This window comes from Conger conger, chromosome 18, assembly GCF_963514075.1.
Source record: "Conger conger chromosome 18, fConCon1.1, whole genome shotgun sequence".
NCBI classification, from domain to species: domain Eukaryota; kingdom Metazoa; phylum Chordata; class Actinopteri; order Anguilliformes; family Congridae; genus Conger; species Conger conger.
Window position 1 is genome coordinate 23421653 of NC_083777.1, and position 21072 is coordinate 23442724.

The 21072-nt window shown below is 45.9% G+C and overlaps 1 protein-coding gene across 2 annotated transcripts in view; it reads right to left on the minus strand.

The window, feature by feature from the left end:
- The window catches only part of LOC133118474 (synapse differentiation-inducing gene protein 1), a 39364-nt gene that overhangs the window by 16454 nt on the left and 1838 nt on the right, over positions 1-21072 (minus strand). The window contains exons 2-3 of one of the 2 annotated variants that reach the window (XM_061228516.1): positions 17468-17984; positions 7016-7153 (exon numbers count right to left, since the gene is read on the minus strand). In XM_061228516.1, the coding sequence (XP_061084500.1) occupies positions 7016-7153; positions 17468-17932 (603 nt within the window). In that variant the 5' untranslated portion in view covers positions 17933-17984. Of the gene's footprint in view, positions 1-7015; positions 7154-17467; positions 18035-21072 lie in introns of both variants that reach the window. The other variant, XM_061228515.1, reaches the window with a different exon arrangement.

Genomic DNA, 21072 nt, shown 5'->3' on the forward strand with positions numbered 1-21072 from the left:
GCCAAAAAGAGGAGAATTGTGTCGATGTCCCAATATTTATGGACTGTAAATCCTGCAGCCCTAAAAGTCCAGCTGTCTTTGACCAAAAGCCATCTACACGTTGTGCTGATTACAACAGTAACATCCAGGTACGGTGCAAACACAAACTGTTTTCTCTCTCTGGGCAGAGACTAAGATTAACATGCACGCTCATTCTTAATGCTGACTGTCGAGGCACTAATGAACGCCGAACGCTGTCCATTAGCAGAGTATATTGAGGTAGCGGCTGCCATTATGGGCACTGAGTAAATGACACATTGCTTGTGCACAGTGGTGCCACTGGTGCATCATGGGAAGTGCAGGCCCGCAAATAGAGATCTGCAGCACGTCTAATATGGGAAGCAGATGTATGGAGAAGAACCACAGCGACACACGTGAACCCGTTGGGAAAGCGATACTGTGCCGATTTGCGGCTCTGTGTGTGCTCGTCCCAGAGCCTTCCAGCCGGGCACTTTATCCAAATCGCACCTGTTAAAACACAGCCGCGTGGATTCTGCAAGAGCTCGAATAAAAGTATAAGCGCGCTGCCTGTTGCCCTGGATACCCGGAGTCTCCAGGGCAGGAAATAAAACGAGGAACAGAAGGAGCGGCTCTCGCCGCGGAAAACGTCTGTGGCTGGAGAATAACCTGCGTGTGTGCCGAAGGTGTTCCGCCCATCTGTAGTTTTAAATAAAAACGGGCGTAGTTCCGCGGCTGCTTTTCGAGGTAAATTCGCGAAGAGGCCCAGAAGCAGCTCATGAAGTCCCGGCTCTTAAATTCGGTGGGCGATGCGGTGCCAGGTACTTTTGTAGATCTCCAGCTGTCGCACTTGGATGGTTTTTCTTTTCTACAAATAGCATGGACTCAAGTCCAGTTATTGTCTCTCTTAGTCTCCTGACCCATTACGTCACTTACTACTTCCCTGGTTACGGTAGGCGGCTCACAGATGGATGAATACGCCTTTCTGTCTGAATCTTCCTGGATTCCCCGAAGGCAAAGCCTGGCTTGGCCAAGACACCAGCCAGCTGTCGATACTCACAAAACACTTTATCCATTACATTTACTTGAGCTGGAAAAAAATATCTCATAGGCTGAGACTGAATGCATAATGCATGACCATTCGAACTCCCCCACTCTGCAATATCACTGGGGGGCCTGGTTGATGTGAGGCATTCACAGACGGCCCACAAAATACCGAAAGTGAACCTATTGCCTCACATTCCTCCGTCAAACCGAGGGAAACCACCGAAAAGGCTATGTTTCAGTATCCTCGGATGCCCTCCTCCGAACCAGCCATCCGGTGGCCAGAGTGCCCCTCCCGTCAGGTGCACGGGAGCAGGCAACAGAGAATTTCTGCGCTCCCTCAGCAACGAAATATCCAAAACCGTCCACAAGGGACCTGCAGCTGTCATCCTTTTTTTAAACGAATTTGCCATTTATCATTTATATTACCTCTGGTTTACTCTCAGGCGGGCGGGCACAGGTCTGCTATTTCGCTCATAAGCAGGGGGATGGAACCTGCACTCACACCGTGAAATGCGGATTCATAATGTGCAAAGCAATTTTTACACCCTATTGCCTCCACTTATGGCGTATTGATTGCTGTGTGCCACCTCAAAGGGGCAATTAATTGGAGTCCTGCATGGGACAAAAAAAAAAAAAAAAAGGTAAAAGAACCAATTAAAATCTGCATGACCTTTCATGTTGCTATTAATATGCAGGAATCGGGATGGAATTAAATGCATCTCTTCTGAGATGTCGATTTGCCTAGAACAGTCTTAGCTCTGTGTGTGTGTGTGTGTGTGTGTGTGTGTGTCTTCATGAAGCGCGCCATCACGAATGTTGTCCCCACACAAACATGAAACAACGATCTGATCTTTAGAACCCTTCATAATGCAAATACTGTCCCGCAGCATGATACGCTATGGTCCTGCATCAGTGCTCAAGTTAGTCACTGTGTGTTCAGGCAGGAGAGCATGGAGAGGCTGATCTGAATGCAGCTGTGGTGCGGATACGGCACGTGAACGTTACGCAACGGGAGAAACACTCCAGTGAAACGCAGAGAAATGTCCCCGCCGGCTGTCAGACTGCCTCTTTGAAAGTCAAAGCGGAACCTTCCGGAAGGTTTTGAAGCTGTGTCGTGTGTCCTCAGCCCCATTCAAACCGCTTAAGTGATTGATCTGAAACATTATGAAAGGCATCACAAACATCACAGCCTGTCTCGGAAGTCAATAATGTTGTTAACCTGACAAACGGTGCCTCTCTGCGTTTGCCAACGGTCTTATGAATAGAGAAACCTTGGCTGGTAAATGTAAATATAATAATGTCTGGGCTCTGTTGACTAGATTGCAAGAGGGACTATTAACATTTGTTGGGTAGCTGATAACAAAGTTGGTATCTAATCAGTCTGAGGGAACAAACTCATTAGAAGGAAAGGTAAGCCAGTCTACTGTAACATTCACTCTCAGTTGTGGCTGTGACAGATTCTTCTGCAACGCGGTAAAATAGTTTGAGCTTGATGCTGTAGCTCGATGATTTTTTTTTCCTTTTTTTTTTTTTTTTTTTTTACAAATTGCGAAAAACCCTTTGTGGGTGTAGTGTGGTTCATAACTGAACACGTCATAAGCTGTCACCGTGATTAACATCTACATCTTCAAACACTGGAACATTGCCAGGAAGTGCATCATCTTCACACTGCAAATTAATAACTGTAATTACGGTTTTACTTAAAAGGATAAAAGTACATTTTCATCAGAAAAACAAAACCTTGGTTTGCCACAAGAAGCGTCTTTGTTTTCAGTTTACCATTTGCAGTTTATCTCACAGAGGGACCATACTGCTAAGTGCTAACAGACAAAATATGTCGGTTTAGACACTTTGGCAGTGCCTTCTCTTCCACTGAAATTTCTGTCACTGTACTGTGCTTCACCTATCAATCAAGTTGAACATTTGGGAAAATTCCCCATGCTGTAATCACACAGAAGTAGAATATTTAACTAGGATGGATATGTTTACATAGTGTTGCTTCCTGCTTTGCTGTTTTTAATCAACTGCAGAACCCATCCAGGTGGTTCACAGCAATCTGCTTTGGTTTAAATGTCACCACACAACTCAGTTTCTTTTTGTACCTGCAACCCATTTTTCAAAGCAAATATGCACACAGTGCGATTGGTCCATGGAATAGAGGCTTGTAGCTTGTGCTCAGACCTGTTTTCAACCCAAACATATAAAGGGTCCAGAGAAGGAAATCCCATCTTCAATACGAGTGGACGTTTTAGGATAGTCTCACCGAGGTGCGTTTGAGCAGGATGAGGATTACGGTGGAGATGCGGGCCGTATCTTATTTACTGGTCTCCTGTCACTGTGGCTGTGAGCCGATAGCTGTATCTGGGGAGGCTGGCGTGGGCTGTGCGGCCCTGCCAAGCGGCTGTGTGTTAGACGGAGAGCGAGAGGGATGTAGGTGTGGAGTCGTGATGAGCTGCAGGACCGCGGGAGGAGTGGGCAGGCGGAGAATCGCTGGAAGGAAAGGAGGCGACCGGAGACGCTCTATTAAACCCCGCAGTGCTTTTCCGTACGTGTGCTCTCGCGTATCAGTCCCGTCTCAGCTCTGTAGGGTCACTAAAACCGTACGGAGGGCTGTTTCTTTCTCTCTTCTGAACCCCCGTTCTTTGTCCTCCAGAAGCGTGAGGTGCCGATGGTTTCCGGTTACCATAATCTGGAGCGTCAGGTTGGATCATCGATCTCTTGCCGATTTCTACTGACAGCTCTCTCGATGTACAGTTTGGTTCTGACACGACAAGCACACGTGTTTTAAAATGTAGGATTTGGAATACCTATACAAGGCAAAGTAAGCTATAAATGTCATTGCAAAGTCTGTATTATGTTGACTTCCCAGTGCAGAGATGAGCTGGGAGTTTTCAATGCATCACAAAAATACATTGACAGCATAGCAGCGTCTCCAGGCTGCAGCACACTTCCGTGTTGTCATTATGGGCTGTACGTCTGATGCTGGCGAGTTCCCCGACTCTCCTGGCATACTGCATACTTCACAGAGCGCTACGCTGCTTGTGATGGGTGAAGTCACAGCGAGGATCCAGCCAATTACGCCACTGCGCTCCCGTCAAAGATCTGCCAACGCCACCAATCCCTTAGGATAACCGGCTACATTCAAAGCATATAAATATTACCTCTGGGCTGTTGCTGCCATTATTGGCTAGTCATTCGACCACCTACCCACATTTACCCACCACGGTCCAACATCTTGGGGGCCACGCCTGACTGCCTCAAGGTTTTGCACACTCCTGTGTGTGGGCATGTGTTTTTAAATAAATATATGTTATGCTTGCATCATCACTTGTCTGTGTGATGCACCCTTGAGGCACTAGGGTCAATCAAGACATGCCTACACAGCAGTTCTTATTTTATTTCTGTTTGCATCTTTGGCTTTTTTTTTTTTTCTTCCTGCATACATTTTTTCAAGTCTGATGACTTGTTTTAGAACTGTAAAGGCAGCACTCAAGAGAACAACTGACCGGCCTTGTTTCTTTAGAGATGAGTTCTAAAGACAGTTTACAGAAGATACGTAAGGGAGGGTAAGAAAAGGGTTTCTGGTTTAAGTCCTCCCATTCATCAGTTTAGTGGAAATTCTTTCAGAAGGAATATAACTTCATTAGCAAGTCAAAGGCCAGTGAGTCGAGGATGATACAGGGTTAAGTGGTTTAGGTACATGACGGAGACCTGCAAGGTTGGGGGTTCAATCTCCAGTGTCGCCACAATAAGATCCACACATCTGTTGGGCCCTTGAGCAAGGCCCTTAACCCCACATTGCACCACTAGTTTAGCACTATTAGGATGAATAAACACTCATCTCATCAATTGATTATTCATTTTCATTAATTAATTGAATCATTTTGTTGGCTACTGTAATATATTATTCACAACAGCCCTTGACAAACCTGGTCTAAAACTGTATTTGAGGAAAAAAGTATGAAGTTTCAACCAAAGAGAACATTTTTATTTTAAGAGCAAAGCTACTTTTTCTGTTTGTGTGGACACAGTAATTGAACTTGCTGAATCTACCCTTGGAGATAATTTAAAAGAATTTTATGCCTGCATTAAATCCTACTTTTCCTTCTTTTCAAAATGCTACCAGGTGAAAGACATTTCTGTGGAGGTGAGAGGGACTGAAATATCAAAATGACTTTAGATTAAAGCTGAAAGATCATATGAGCAGTACAAATCTGTGAGGTCATTGCAAGTTCAGATGGGTATTGAAAAAGATAGCTATCCTGGCCACTCCAGTATATTTTTAAATGGACATTACATTTCTGTACTGAATCTGCTATATGAAAACCAGCCAGGGTAAGCCGTACAGTATACCAAAGTTCAGTGGCCATAGAATGGACCCCACTCAGTGCTTTGATTTTATATTTGGTTTTAGAGTCAGTTAGAACAGGGCTTTAATATACCCATTCCAATACACCACTGACACTTCATAAGACAGTGCAACCCATTCCAATACACCACTGACACTTCATAAAACAGTGCATATAACAATGATCATTCTGTTATACCATACTGTTATATAAGGTGACATATTGGTTACAAGTATATATACCTGCTTTCAGTGCTGCTTTCGGGCACCATGGTTGTGACTGTGAGTTTATAGAGTCCTGTTTAACAATGCTGAATAAGCGTTCTCCTTTAAACAGAATGTGATTATGTAGGTGTAGATTGAGTTAGGCCTCTGTTGTTGGTGTCCCAGTTCAGGAATCTCACATCCTTGCCCCCCCCCCCCCCCCTATTCTGCACTGTTGTTCACACTGTGCACTAATCACTTAAAGCGCAGTGCTAATTTATGAAATGTGCGGCTCACACCTGACAGGGGTTTATATCAGAAGCTAACAGCCTCATTCAGATTTAAGATATACAGCATTGCTGCAGCCGGCGTGCAAAGAACTTGGAAACAGCATTGAAGTCGCTTCGCTTGACAACCTGTCTGCTCTGGGGCATCGTGTTCCAGTGTGCGGAGTCCCTCTGGAGGAATAACACGGTTTGTGTGTAAGTTTACAGTTCAGAACCAAAGGTGAGCCAGTGATTCTGTTCATTTTTATTAACCTTTAGTCTTAGGCCTTACTTAGGCATGGCATTTTCAGGAAACCTGTTAAAATATGCACGTGTGTCCATAACACATTAGCAAATTCTTGGACTCTTCCTCGTGCATTTTTATTATCAGCGGATATATTGTGGAAATGTTTTACTGAAAGAAAATATTTGATTTGGCGGTCATCACAGTGCTGTGGTTATTTATCTCTGCAACTTTTGTGAGAGGGAGGATTCTCCCCACTTTATAGCTCAACAGCGCCTCCTCTGGTCAGCCAGGCACCTGCGTTCTGCCCCTGCTGTTTGCGCACTCCTCCACTGCAGTAATTCAGTGACCCAGCTGGAGGACTGCCGGCTGAAATGAAACTGTGGCCGGACGCACTTATTTTGGGAGACGTGCGTATCGAGGTATTAAGCCATGGGGAAAAACCGTCAGTTGTGATTTGGCATTCTACTTCCGTAGAGCACAATTTTTCTGGGGTGTCTTTCTAAGACAATCTAATCTCAGGTTCATTGTGCCACCTGGGAATATGTCCCTGGGTTCCTTCAATATGAGATAGATCTCCTGTGAGGAAGCCACGGATTAATTTATATATATCTGTAATATTTAACAGCAAATTCTAAATTCACCTTGCAGTGCTACTGATGAAGGCATATGGGACATATTGTATATGTCTGCCATCTACCATCCATAGTACCAGTTTGGACCCAACGCATCCGTAAAATCACCAAAATGCACAAAGTCTACCAGTGTGACCTACTACGTACGTATGGCCGTGATTCACACACTGTCGATAGATCTGACTGTCTGACATGCGAGAGAGAGAGAGCGAATGAGACCGAAGTGAGAGCAAAGTGGAGAGAGAGGGAGAGGGATGAATATGTCGGCTCTTACCTCGTGCGACAGGTAGAAGGCGGCGATCCCCAGGGGCCAGAAACAGCAGAGCATGGAGAAGACACTCAGTCCCAGGTGGTCCCTCGGGGGCATCATGAGGAAGTTGTCCTCACTCTCTGTGTCGGTTGAGTACTCGCTCTGGAAGAGGGGACCAATCACAGAGCCGCGTCAGAACGGACCCTGGGCGCCTCGAGATGGTTCGGAGCGCCCCATCGCCCCATGCCTAGTGCCGCTCTAATTCGTGCTGTCCGCTTTCTCCTATCCCCACGTACCTGCTCCCTCCATTAAAACAAGCCTGCGTCTTCTGGGAGTTGTAGTTCTGGGATGCTTCCCGTGTAGTTCCAGATCCGACCGCAGCCATTTCACAGAGTTAACATTCCCACTACAGCTCCTAATCTCCAACAGTCAAAGTCGTTGACTCGTGCAATTGCCTCACAGTGTGCGATCTTTGATCTGCATTTTATTTAAACTTGAGATATTCCCCCTCAGAGAAATGCCTCCCACTGATCAGGCTTAATCTAAAAGTCCACTTTTGTTGCCATGGTAAGCTGTGGTGTCGTTAGCCATGTCCTTAAACTACAGAATGGAAAGAATTACAGAGCAGAGCAGTGTAGTTTTTACCCAGCTAAGCGATTTGTGTTCTCAGAAGATTCTCAGCACATTAAGAAAGCTAAAGTAAACATTCCCAGTGCATACATTTATTCAGTTTCCCAGATGTCTGTTTTTATCTTAAAGTTGCAAGGAACATTGAACATTATTTTGGATAATAAAAGAATTTGAATTTTCTTTTGTCATATAAATTGTATGAGGAATTTATTTATGAGGCAGTACAGTGTTGTTAAAATACCTTTTCAGGCCACTGCATATTTGATACATATCCTCTTTGAAATTTTTGCATGACTAAATGATAACAATCAAGGTATGTTGCTATTAAGTTAGCACACAGCATGCCTGGAATGTTTTTCTTTCCCAGTGACTGACTAACTCCGTTTCAGGCAATAAAGACTTTTAATGCTCCCAGGAGAACCTTCTCACCATGACATTATCTTGCAGTCAAATGGCTAAACTGAAATCTTCCCCAACATTCTCGAAGTGCCTTATGTTTGCTAGCAATTCCATTAGTATAGGATAGAGGATAGTTAGCAGGTGATTATCTTATCCAAGTTTTTTTTTATTGAAAGAAGATGCAACACACAGTCAATTTCATTTGTTCCTAATACCCTATCCTTATTGTTCATTATGTTCATTATGTCCTTGCATTTACCAGTAACAGTTAGGATATGACCTTGCAATACTCAGTCAGTGATAACAGGGAAAACTCACTTTAGTCTTGTCTTATTTTCTCATTTGCTTTGCTTTCGTTCAGTTAATGAAAAATGTTATCTTGAACTCCAAAAATTGAAAAACTTCTTATCATTTTAATATTCTGTGTCATGCTTAAACCCAATGGCTTTTACTCATAGTCTAAAAGCTATTTTACTGAGCATAGCTAGCTGAAAAGCCTAATTGAATAGTTTTTTAATGCTGTTGTTTCATTTCTAATGCGCTGTGAGACGCGAAGGAGAACGAAAGGAGCCTGAGAGCTGGAACACCTCGCGCTTTGATGAAGCTGTCTGGGTTTTGGGGCTCGCTGATCAAATGAAAGAGCCGCACAAGGCTGCCGTCACGTATCCTGCTCAGCTGGGCTTGTTCTGTTCCCCTTCACCTTTACCTTCCAGCTACCCAAATGAAATGTGATTTGTTCATTATTCCTCTCGCTGCTTAAAATGAAAGGATAGGCTGGCTGTTTTCAGGCCCCCTGACGAACGTGCAGAGCTCTTTTTCAGTGCGGGAGATGAAAGTGGGGGTGGGAGGGGGGGAATGTGCGACCGGCAGGGCCTGTTTTCCTGAACAGAAATACGTTTTGGATGTGCTGCAGTTTGGTGCTCGGTAACACTCTTTTAAAACAAATAGAGGCCGCAAAAGCAACCCTTTATTGGTAATTGATGTTATTAAGCTTCGCTAACACGTTTTAACCCTGGGGAGCACCGTCGCCAAGCAGTAGATGATGGTCTGCCTACCACCTAGCCATTGCCTGAATAATGCTGTATGTTCACACAACAAAAGTCATTTAGGCCTTGATTAGGGATGTTTAGGACCGAGTATTGCAGGTTTGAGCAAACCATCCAAGCAGATGCAATGCTCCCAGGAAACAGGTGAAAACTGGAGGCACAGAAAATAGAGAGTAAACAACATTTTTCAAAATTAGGAGGCTTTCTTCTATTAGAGTTTCTGGTTAATTGGTAGCTTCGAGCAATAGGAAGACAAGCCAGGTCATGCCGATGAATATACATAGAAATGACCAATTATTTTCCCGGTGCTGTATGTCTTGATTGTCCTGACAGTGTTCCTGTACATACATATTTCTTACATATTTGTGACCGTGAATATGTGCTGCGTATATACATATTTGTGAACTCTTTGTTCATGGGCTGGGAGACAGGTTCCAGGAAGCTACTGGTACAGCATTTTATGCACAATGGGCTGTACTTTGCAAAGCCTCATATATGCAGTGAAGGGCTTTTCTGGCTGAATTCCTGAACATGTAATTAGTTCAGCGGCACTATTACAGAAAATAATTCCATCCTTTGGAGCCAGGAATTGAAGTATTTCTTATTTTTCCCAGAAGATTTTTTTTTTTTTTTAATCCTTGCAGAAATCTTGCTATATGTTGCGCGATCGTAATTGTGACAGGGTGATGGGTCTCCTTTGGGTTTCAAATGGTGGCCCTCACTGGTTGGACCATACAGCAAGAGATAAGCCAAGGACTGAGGTCCCCAAGGCAATAGAATGACTAATGACACTCTTATTGCTTCTTGAGGGGTAGCCTCACATTCATTCACAGACCAAATTTGCTACGTGAGGGATGCATTAATCTCATTGGTCTGACCATAATCATATCTGAGCCAGAGCAGACATCTGTCATGACTGACTCAGCTTGGCATGCTTGATGTGGTTTTCGGGGTGGGGGTAGGACTTCAGACACCATTAAGGAGGAGAGACTTCCTCTCTCCCATCAAGAGTTGGATATGACCTCCCAGTGCTCCCACCAAAGCATAAGGTAGAGTTCAGTACATTCTGTGCTGTATGTCTGTTTGTACAGAATACACCGTAAACGCCATTGACAGTTTGTGCTCATCTGAGCTCCAGAAGGTGTTCCTGCTGTCCTGGAGGTTTCCTGGTGCTTCCAGGGTCCCACTCGGACAGCAGGCACAATTTCGGCTCCATCGTTAATCCACAGTTCAATGGGGAGCCAGATTCCCTCTACTGCTCATTACATTGCATTACATTGCAGGCATTTGCCAGACACTCTTATCCAGAGCGATGTACAGTTGATTAGACAAAGCATCCTCCCCCTGGAGCAATGCAGGGTTAAGGGCCTTGCTCAAGGGTCCAACAGCTGTGCGGATCTTATTGTGGCTACACCCGGGGGATCAAACCACCGACCTTGCGGGTCCCAGTCATGTACCTGAGCCACTACGCTACAGGCTGCCCTGTAGTGTGCTCCCAGCCTGCGAGCACACTAGCCCAATAGTGGCCCAGCGTCTGAGCAGCTGGTGGTCTGCCAGATTTCTGCCCATCGGCTCAGCAGCGGAGAGCCGAGCACCAGCTGTTCACAGACTGCTGAACAGTTGTTGAGCGGCCTGCCGTTAGCGCACCGCAGCGGAGACCATCTGCAGCCGGCCGGCGAGGCCTCCAGCGGTCCGGTAGGTTCCGTCACGCCGGGGCTACATCTCCGAAATCTCATCCTCCCACCCGCCACCGCCCCGCGGCCTCGGCGGGGATAAGCAGCCCGGGAACCAACCAGACAATTTCACGGCCCGCAGAGCTGGCTGGAGGACGCCATTGGACGATGGGGATCGGGAGGTGGGGGGGGGGGGGGGGGAGCGGTGGGGTACAGCAGCAGGATGTGTGGATGGGGGGACGGCGGGGGGATGGTACTTCTCGGGAGGTGGTTTTTGGGCTCACCACCATGCCAGTCGTGAGAAGCCCCTCCGTGCCCCAGAGAGATGGCATTGTTCAGTGCTCACGTTCTCAGCGGCTCGGCCCAACTCTGCTTTACATTACATTATTGGCATTTTGCAGACGCTCTTATCCAGAGTACAGTTGATTAGACGAAGCAGGAGACAATCCTCCCCTGGAGCAATGCAGGGTTAACGGCTGTGCGGATCTTATTATGGCTACACCGGGATTAGAACCACCGACCTTGCGGGTTCCAGTCATTACCTTAACCACTACGCTACAGGCTGCCCCATATTTAATATTGACACCCAGCAACCGAGGGAGTGGGAGACAGCCCTGTAATGGAACCTGCCAGGAGGGGCGGGAGATAGCGGCTGTTTGTTAGGAGATTACAGATTATGCAGAATAATTGGTCATTTTGACACGGGGAAGAGGCACGAGTCCCCCAGATAAATGCTAATGGATGAGTGTCAGTCCTGAGCTGAGGACCCTCTTGTGGTTACGATAGAAAGCCACACAGCATTGAATTGCGGGTGTACAGACACATTATTCGGAGTGTAGTCTGCCGATCGATTCACACGCTGTAAATCAATATAGATGGTAGGTGAACAGCCTACCTTTCCTGCGAGCAGGTGTCCACAGAATCAGGAACTGATTTTCGTTGTGTGCTGTCCTGTCTGCACTCTGATTGGATTATCAGTGTTCACGTTACAGAGCTGTTTGTGTTTACAGAGCCTCAACTCCTACTGCAGTGTAGGTCGCAATAATATTGTGGTTTATCTTAGTAATGTTCAAGAAGTATTACGGAGTCTTGCATTAACAGTGCAGTAGCGGTTGTGGAAGAGGGACCGACAAGTGATAACTGCACTGGGACATAACTGTGTGGAACCTCATTAAGACACTAAAACAAACTGGAGCAACCCATCAGATCACTGGGGAGAAATGAGAACATTACACGGGGAGAAAGATACTATATTAATAATCTTAATGTGCGGAGCGCTTACGTAAGAGCTTGGAGCAAAGCGTTCTGAGATTCTCAACCCCGTGGAGATATTCATCAGAAGTATGGATGTAGCAAAAACCCACTGCCTGAAATCTTTGCAGCCTTTTGCTGGAAAAAGTTTTGTATTACCAGACCCATTCACTTTCACCAGCCTCTCGTAATTCACCATATACAATAGTGTTGTCTGTGCATCTGCCTGGCACTGTTTTCAACTGGTATTAATATTTGGTTACTTTCCATAATATGGGGGTGTAAAATATTAAAGTGTATGATGTACATACTCTGGAATACAGGGTTAGGCAATTAGAATATCTTGGCACTGTGCTATTTTAAAACATGTCCTCCTGAGAGGCAGATTAAAGCGGATCATCATGGCCTACCTGTTCACGCTACATTTCAGACACTTTCCAAGTCGGTTAATGGTTTAGCCATTAACAAGCAGAGACCTGGCGTCATTTGTGAGGTGGATTACTGAGTTTAAACTACTTCCAGTTCCCTCTCTGCAAAGAACACACCGACACCAAAATCCATCCATCCATCCATTATCTGAACCCGCTTATCCTGAACAGGGTCGCAGGGGGGCTGGAGCCTATCCCAGCGTACATTGGGCGAAAGGCAGGAATACACCCTGGACAGGTCCATCGCAGGGCACACACACCATTCACTAACACACTCATACCTACGGGCAATTTAGACTCTCCAATCAGCCTAACCTGCATGTCTTTGGACTGTGGGAGGAAACCGGAGTACCTGGAGGAAACCCACACAGACACAGGGAGACCATACAAACTCCGCACAGGGAGGCCCTGGCCGACGGGGATTCAAACCCAGGACCTCCTTGCTGTGAGGTGGCAGTGCTGCACCATCCGTGCTGCCATCGATACCAAAATGACACGGGAATTTATAACATTTTTCACAAGAGCAAGGCCGTGGTTAAAAAGCGCATGATGTCTCATGGTGAAGTGGTGCAGTGTGACATTGTGTGTGCTTATGCGTGGGAGTGTGTTTCGAGGATAAAGTGCAGAGTCATGCTGTGGGAGTCTCTACTGATTAGGCAAATGAAATAATAACTCCTTACAAGTGGTTTTTGTTTGAGGAGGAGAGGATTGGGGGCGGAGCAGGGAACTTGGAGATCTAAGCATTTGTAGAAGGGCTCCTTCAGCCCCTGCAGCCTCCTTTATGTAGGCTACTTTGTGCAATCCACTCAATGCGATGGGTCAGAATGTAAAATGCCTTCTTGGTTATGCAATAAACATGGCCTCGAAATGTTCAATAGCGAATCGTCCTGTAGTGGGTAGAATAATAACGTCGTCTATGACGTTTCCATGATTTCCATGATTTCCATGATTCAAAATGGATGTTGTTACAGTACCTGTAGTATACACGGCAATTGTTGAAGTAGTATTATCTGCAGTATATAATGTCAGTGTGAGCTTAAACGCTCAGTTGATCTCTAGTCCCAGAGCAGGTCCAGAAAACACTGTAGTTTCCGTCAGCAGAAAGAACACGAATGGATAGCATCTATCCATTAACTGTAAGTGATTCTAGTCCATGGCCTCTCGTGTCATTTCATTAGGAAGCGGAAAGAATGCGGGTTCAGTTGCTCTCGCTCTTCACTCCAGCCACATTCGTACTCTTTACTCCAGATTTGAGATTTTGGATTAAAATCATTCGAGTGTGTTTTAAAATCAATTGGACAGTGTGTTTTACGAGCAGTAAAGTGAGATACACTGACTCAATCCTCAAACCCGATGAAAGCAACACGAACAGTTCGGTCCCGAATGAACGAATTAACAAAAAATTAATTCCATCAATAATAAAAAATCAGGCTTATTTATTTGTGAGCTTATTATTATTTAATTGTATAATTAGCTCCTCCTAATACACCTGCTAGGACTTTTCCCAATAAAAATGTTTCCCTCCTTTGCACCATGAATGTTTGCTGTTGACTGTTCCATATATACAATATCCGAAAAATGTATAGCTGCGTCATTGATGGTCTGACAGTGATTGTTGCAATTTGCCTCTTAGTGCTGTATCTGCTAGTACTTCTGTAAGCTCTCTTAAGTCTCTCTCTTTCACAAATTGCTCCTTCTCACATTTCTTTCTCTGTCTCTGTTAATGAAGTCTGCGGTTCCTGAGGAGCAGAGGGGATAAAGCGAGTAGAGGAATGAGGCTATCCTGAACTTTAAGCTAATCAGCGATCCCCGGCCACACGCCCCTGCACTTCCCCCGGCCTAGCTGCCTCAATCACAGACCGTACGTGACAGCAAAACGGATGGACGCCTAATCTCACTCTGCAGCGTGCTTGAGTTATGAGGGAAGCAAACAGTCGAAGAAATGTGGATTCGTAAAGGAGGAATTCTTTTTTTTTTTTAAATGAATCACAAGGAGCCTCTGACAAGCGAAATGCGAATTCATAAAAGGGATGAGTGTAATACTAATTGGATTTGAAAATGGACTTCAAAAGTGTTTTATCAGAAGGTCAAAACGCAGTCAGCGGTATTATAATTAAAATGACTTAGTGGCCTTTCAGGATATTGAAGGTTAATGGCCTTCTTCATAGGTAAGAACGCTTTGAATAGCTCCCTGTAAATCCTACGTAAAGAGTTTTTGCAAGATGTTAAATAGAATTACTAGGGATATCAAGACTGTTATTTTATTCGGTGAAAGAAGAGAAAAATGTTTCTGCATATGAAGACAGAAATGTCGCTCAAGCAACTCTCGTGTACACACATTGTTAAGTAGTAGGCTGTTAGAACGTTTGATTGCGACCAGCTTAATAGTTCTCCGTATGCAGTGCTGGCAACGGAAGAGTCAGAGTGAGACTTACTGTCGTAAGCAGCTTGTTTTATGCAAGTAGGAACATTCAACAGTTACTGTAATGTAATGAACGGAAAATAACATTTAAAAGCTGGTATTCAGAAATGTTGGTATCCTTAGCGACCAGTACAGTATCTGTAGCAAGATGACAGTTCCCAAGTGGCTCAGTTGGTGAAGATTTGACACAGTAGCCATATGTTCAAGCCTAGAGTTTGTCATTTTACTGCCATTTCCACACCAATAGAACAACATTTTCATCACGGTTACCGCTGCTTTGGTTCCTCTAAAATTGCACCGAATTGTAATATGCACAGCATGAAATAAACCCGATATAGTACAACGTACACCGATAGAGCACGTTTTTTATTTTGTGTGAACTCATGTAAACTCTGTTAGAGTTGAATTGATGCCGACAATTCACTGTGCAGGCACCCACAGGGAAAATAATGTAAAAAAAAATAGCAAAGCAAGTTAATCATATCCTGCGTGTGAGATGAATGGCAGTGCCCCGCAGACCTGCGCTTTTAGCCAGAAGGCTGCCGATTAGCATCCTGGGAGACGGCAGCAGTGGTAAAACAGGCTGGATTTCTTTGGCAAAAACATCCGGCCGTCTGAACGGCCACGCGCCGGCAGTGTACCGAACGTCACCCTGGTTAACGGCATCCTCCGAGCGAATGAGTTATGGAGCCCCTTTAAAATGTGCGCCCTCGTAAAAACCTATAATACGCTGCTTCCTGCGACTGCACCCGTTGTCGATTAGAGCAACACGCCCCGTCAGACCACTGCTCCGAGTTACAGCACCCCTCCATCAGACCGCTCCGAGTTACAGCACACCCTCCATCAGACCAGCTGCTCTGAGTTACAGCACACCCTCCATCAGTCCAGACCACTCTGAGTTACAGCACGCCCTCCATCAGACCACTGCTCTGAGTTACAGCACGCCCTCCATCAGACCAGACCACTCTGAGTTACAGCACGCCCTCCATCAGACCAGACCACTCTGAGTTACAGCACGCCCTCCATCAGACCAGACCACTCTGAGTTACAGCACACCCTCCATCAGACCAGACCACTCTGAGTTACAACACGCCCTCCATCAGACCAGACCGCTCTGAGTTACAGCGCACCCTCCATCAGACCACCACTCTGAGTTACAGCACGCCCTCCATCAGACAGGCTGCTCTGAGTTACAGCACGCCCTCCATCAGACCAGACCACTCTTGAGTTACAACACGCCCTCCATCAGACCACCACTCTGTTACAGCACACCCTCCATCAGACCAGACCACTCTGAGTTACAGCACACCCTCCATCAGACTAGACCACTCTGAGTTACAGCACACCCTCCATCAGACCAGACCACTCTTGAGTTACAACACGCCCTCCATCAGACCACCACTCTGTTACAGCACGCCCTCCATCAGACCAGACCACTCTGAGTTACAGCACACCCTCCATCAGACCAGACCACTCTGAGTTACAGCACACCCTCCATCGGACCAGACCACTCTGAGTTACAGCACGCGTTCAAGCCCATTTCCCCTCCCGCATCTTGTTCCGCGCCACTTGTCTGGGGGTTACGCTGCTGACTCGCGACAGATGGCGGTAACAGCCGGGCTGCAGCGGGAACCCGCAGCTCAAACCGCCAACTCCCCCTCCTTCCACTCCCTCGCCCGTGTCCCTCACTAACTGCTCCTTTCCACTTCCCATAGTCCTGGAGAACTTTTGTTTATCGGGACCCAGGACTCTTTGATTATGCCATGTCTCTTCCTGTGGTTTCTATTGGGGGAGAAAGCTTTAAGGGGGGAGGGGGGGGGGGGTCTCTCTCCTCCCACCTCTTGCCCCTCCCTCCCTCTCTCCTCCCATCCCTCCACCCCCAAGGAACAAATGCTTTTCTGACTCATGCGCTGGCTTGAAAAACCTATTCACTACAGTCTCTTGTTCCTGCAAACTCTTCACTTATTTAAAATGGTGCCCTATTAAATGTAAAATGGAAGCGCAATTTTATGACTAACTGAACTTCAGTATATTTCTGTTTCAATGTGTTCTCTAATTCTAATTCAAATATTTGACAGTGTATCGAGCTCAGGCTTTCTTTATTCTCTGCCTGCATTAATGTTGGCATCAGCATTGAGAAATAATTGTGTTTGCTTACAGATGTCTCCCATCTCAATCTGCGATGCTGCTTGTCTGCAATGAGATGTAGTAGTAATAATAACAATCATAATAATAATTATTTCAATGTCACTATTAAATTATGTAATGTTGTGTTGATGTAAATAGTGATCTTCTTCCAACTGCAGGATATATTTCCTGTTTTATTGACTTGACCTCACGGAATGTGAAACTGCGGACAATAAGGGTTTTCATTTTGCTACTATCTATGACTAAAGCAAACATAAGCAATCTCGCAATCTGTGGCTTTTGTGATATGATACTGTGGCGCTTGGACCATGTCAAATCGATCCTCTGCTTTGTATTTTGTCTCCTCTCATTGGTTGCACTTGCTGCAGAGCTGCTGTAGTCAGCAAGCACGAGTCTCTGCTGAACAAATACTGGAGATTGTTTTTGCAGGCCCCCCCCCCCCCTCCCCGCTCCCACCGACCCCCCCACCGCGGACGCACCTCCAGCTCCTGGAACTCCTCCTCCTCGTCCACGTCGTACGAGAGCGTCTGGATCTTGCCGTCCTCGGCTGTCAGGTCCAGGAACTTGCCGTCGGCGAACACCAGCCCGTCTTTGGTGGGCGGGGGCGACAGGTCCTCGATGAAGGTGGTCTCGCAGCAGTCCCCCTCAGCCCAGGCCTTGAACACGTTCTCGGGGTACAGGATGAGGTTGGGCCGGAAGCGGGGGTCCACGGCCTGCGGCAGGGTGCTGGGGTTGAGGAGCTGGGGGGGCCCCCCGCCCTTCCCGTTCCTCTCCGGCTGGGGCGACAGGCTGACCACCACGTGGCCCTGGTACTGGGGGGCCGAGTACACCGTCCCCTCCTTGGTCTCCACCAGGTTGCGGGTGTTGATCAGCCCGTTGCACTTGCAGCCTGACCCCGGCGCCCCGCCTCCTCCGCTCTTCTCCCCCTCCGCCGATCCCTCCATCCCGGCTCTCGGGTGCGGGCTGTTTCAGTTGATCCCCCTCTTTGACCCACTCCTCCTCACTGGGGTCTTTGGGAAGGCATGCGTGAGGAGGAGTGGCCTTTCCTGCGAGCAGTCAGGAGGAAATCAATAGGTCAGACGGGCGAGACTCCGCAAGTACCAAGGTGAAACGTGAATATGCAACAAACTTGTCAGTGTTAAATCAGCTCTACACATTTATATAAGTCCAATAGGGGCCACATTATTGTTGCAGTCATAATAAGTGTATCACAGTTAATTTAACACTGCGTACTTTGCTGCAAATTGGTGAAAAATCACTTTAATTTTTTACTCTCTACATTTTATGTGAAAAATATGTGAAAAATTCAGCAACACTGGGTGGTTCAAAAATAGCATGTACTGGAGTAGATTGTTCTGGCTTGAGGTTTACATTTCATTCCTCTCATTTTTCATGAATCGGTTATCCCTGCCTGTAATTTGACAGTTTCTGCACTAAACATATGATAAAAATGCACTGTGGGAGCATTATGCAGATGGCACAGATATTACGATCATTTCTCCATATTGCATGGATTCAGTCTCTTTCAAAATGCCACCAAGAGCATTTTCTACTAATATCCACTCAGTGAATACCATTGGCACCCAAAGACCATAATCACATGGTACTCAGCCAAGTAAGCTGCATCTGAACTGCCCCAGACTACCAAACATATAGCTGTGGTTTTGATCTACTTTCTAATGTCAGGTCAATTAATCATTTTCGCTGAATAGTCACGGGGGATACACTATCTCGATCACGTGCAAAATGTAGGCCTATTTTGAGCAGGTTTCAGGGGGCATAAAGTAAATGGCGTTTGAAAGTCCCCCGTTCAAAGACGAGAGCAGGTAAATAATGACGGAACGGAGGAGGAACGAGGCGATGTTGCACTGAGTCACGATGCCACTGGGCTGGGAGCTCTTCCACAACATCAAGGGCAGAGCCGCCTCTGATCCCCTTCCCGCCCACACCCCCCCCCCCCCCCCAATCCCACAACCCCCTTCTCTCCAGCGCTCGATAGATTTGCAAGCTCTTGATTTCCACGCATGCAAATGAGTCTTATGCGTACGCGACGGATGCGAGAGCCGCTGATCCTCCTCCGTACTTCGCCCGCGTCCCTCTGCAGAGCTCCTCACTTCGGAAAGCTGGGATTCGGAACGGAGGTTCATCCGTGCCTAGTCGGGAGCGTTCTGTTTCAGGATCGTGAGGGACAGCCCCTCCAGATTGGCATTGGGGTGTTGCTAAGTTCCCCATTGCCCAAGAGCCCCAGCGGCCCGGCAACCAATTTGACACTTCACTGGGATGTGTTAGGGCATTTCTGGTGAGACATAATGCCTCGTTTAAACATTTCCTTTCTTCGGTCAATTTTTGTAAATGGTGAATGGTTGGCATTTATGCGCCTTTATTCAAAGCGCTGTACAATTGATGCTTCTCGTTCACCCATTCACACACACACTCACACACCAGAAATGGTGCATGGCATGCAAGGCACCAACCAGCTCATCAGGAGCATTTGGGGGTTAGGTGTCTTGTTCAGGGGCACTTTGACACACCCAGTTATACTTACAAAGGCCTTACAAAGGCCTCTTAAAATCACTGTTACTGTCAAAGGTCACCCAAGTGCAGATGGTTTTGTGTGTCTAAAACTTTAAGAATTACTTTTTTAAATGTTTAAAATCCTATCAGGATTGGGCAATGAAATGCAGTCTGAAGATCCGAAGGGTCAATAACTAATTGCATACAGTAGATTTTCAATTTTCACTTCACACAAGCATACATTTTAAAGTGGATATTGACTCAAAAATGTATCAATGTTAATGTGTTCCTTTGACCCACTGGAGTTGAGGCACATATGACTGGCTTCTATCAGTCACAGTTCTTTTTGAAAAGTAAGAAGGGTTTGGAGAATGACTCATGTTGGAAAACATTAATAGGTAGAAAAGTGCCGCAGAGATTGCAGCAACAAAGTTAGACTGTACTGGTGCTTTGAAACATTATTTGCAGATTGTCTGATCAATAGAACTTTGCTGCAGGAACTGAGATACCCTTGACTAATGGATTGTACCCTTCAAAAAAGGAATAGGCTTATGTTTGGGTTGTACTGTTAATGTGCTTGTCATTTTACATTTTAGTACTTGTGGAAAAACCCTGTATGTAAATGAGATGGGAATTTACAGTACAGTAACAATGAAAAGTTGTTAGCCTTCTGTCCCAGTCAGAATGTAGGATAAACAACGTGCATGTGAAGTTCTGTAGTCAAGGTATCTGAATCGGAGGTTCAACACTTTTAAAGATAGGGTGTATAAAAGACCCGTGCTGAGTTAGTTGTGCTTCAATGAGCCAGCCACAGCTGTTCAAGTTCCATTTCTCTCAGCCTCGGAGGGGCAATTGACTTTTGAACCATGTGGAGACAGTTCTTGTTACACAGAACTTCCCCCGTTCAGAGACAAATAAGAGTTTAATAAGCCTCCCCCATAGGGTTTTGCCTCCCCCTCATATTTTGTGGAGGCGGAATCTCTGAAACGGCAAGGCCCTGGAACTAGTCCTTGGACATCAGATATGTATATTTACTGAGGTTGTGCAACATCTATTTGTTTTCTGACCTTGACCTACTTTTCGTCTGGTAGGGCGGCCATCTTTTTGCTGATAACTCGAGAACTATAAGTCCGATCGGGACACGCACAAGTACCTACTTGACAAGTGGAAATGGAAATGACAACTTTATAGACCAGTGGTCAAGGTCATGTGGATGGATACATCCAAAAGGAGGTGCAAACAAAAATTAGTTGCATTAGTTGCATTAAATCTATGCTGTAGCATAAATGGGTGAAATGCATGTAGCCTAGATATCCAATCTGAACAAGATGGATTTCATTTAAACAGCCTAGCATAATTTACCCATCTCAGTGTCCCAACATATTTCTATATTTACAAGGCATAGTTCTCCTGTGGTGAGTCATGGTTTGCAATATCAAAAAGGGACTTATATTGGAATTGGAATATCAGTGCACTGCGAAGAAAAACAAACCAAGTGGAAGGGCAGGACACTTCCATTTAGCAGAATTTCTAGTTTCAAATTGAGTTTGAAATAATCATTTCTTGCTCG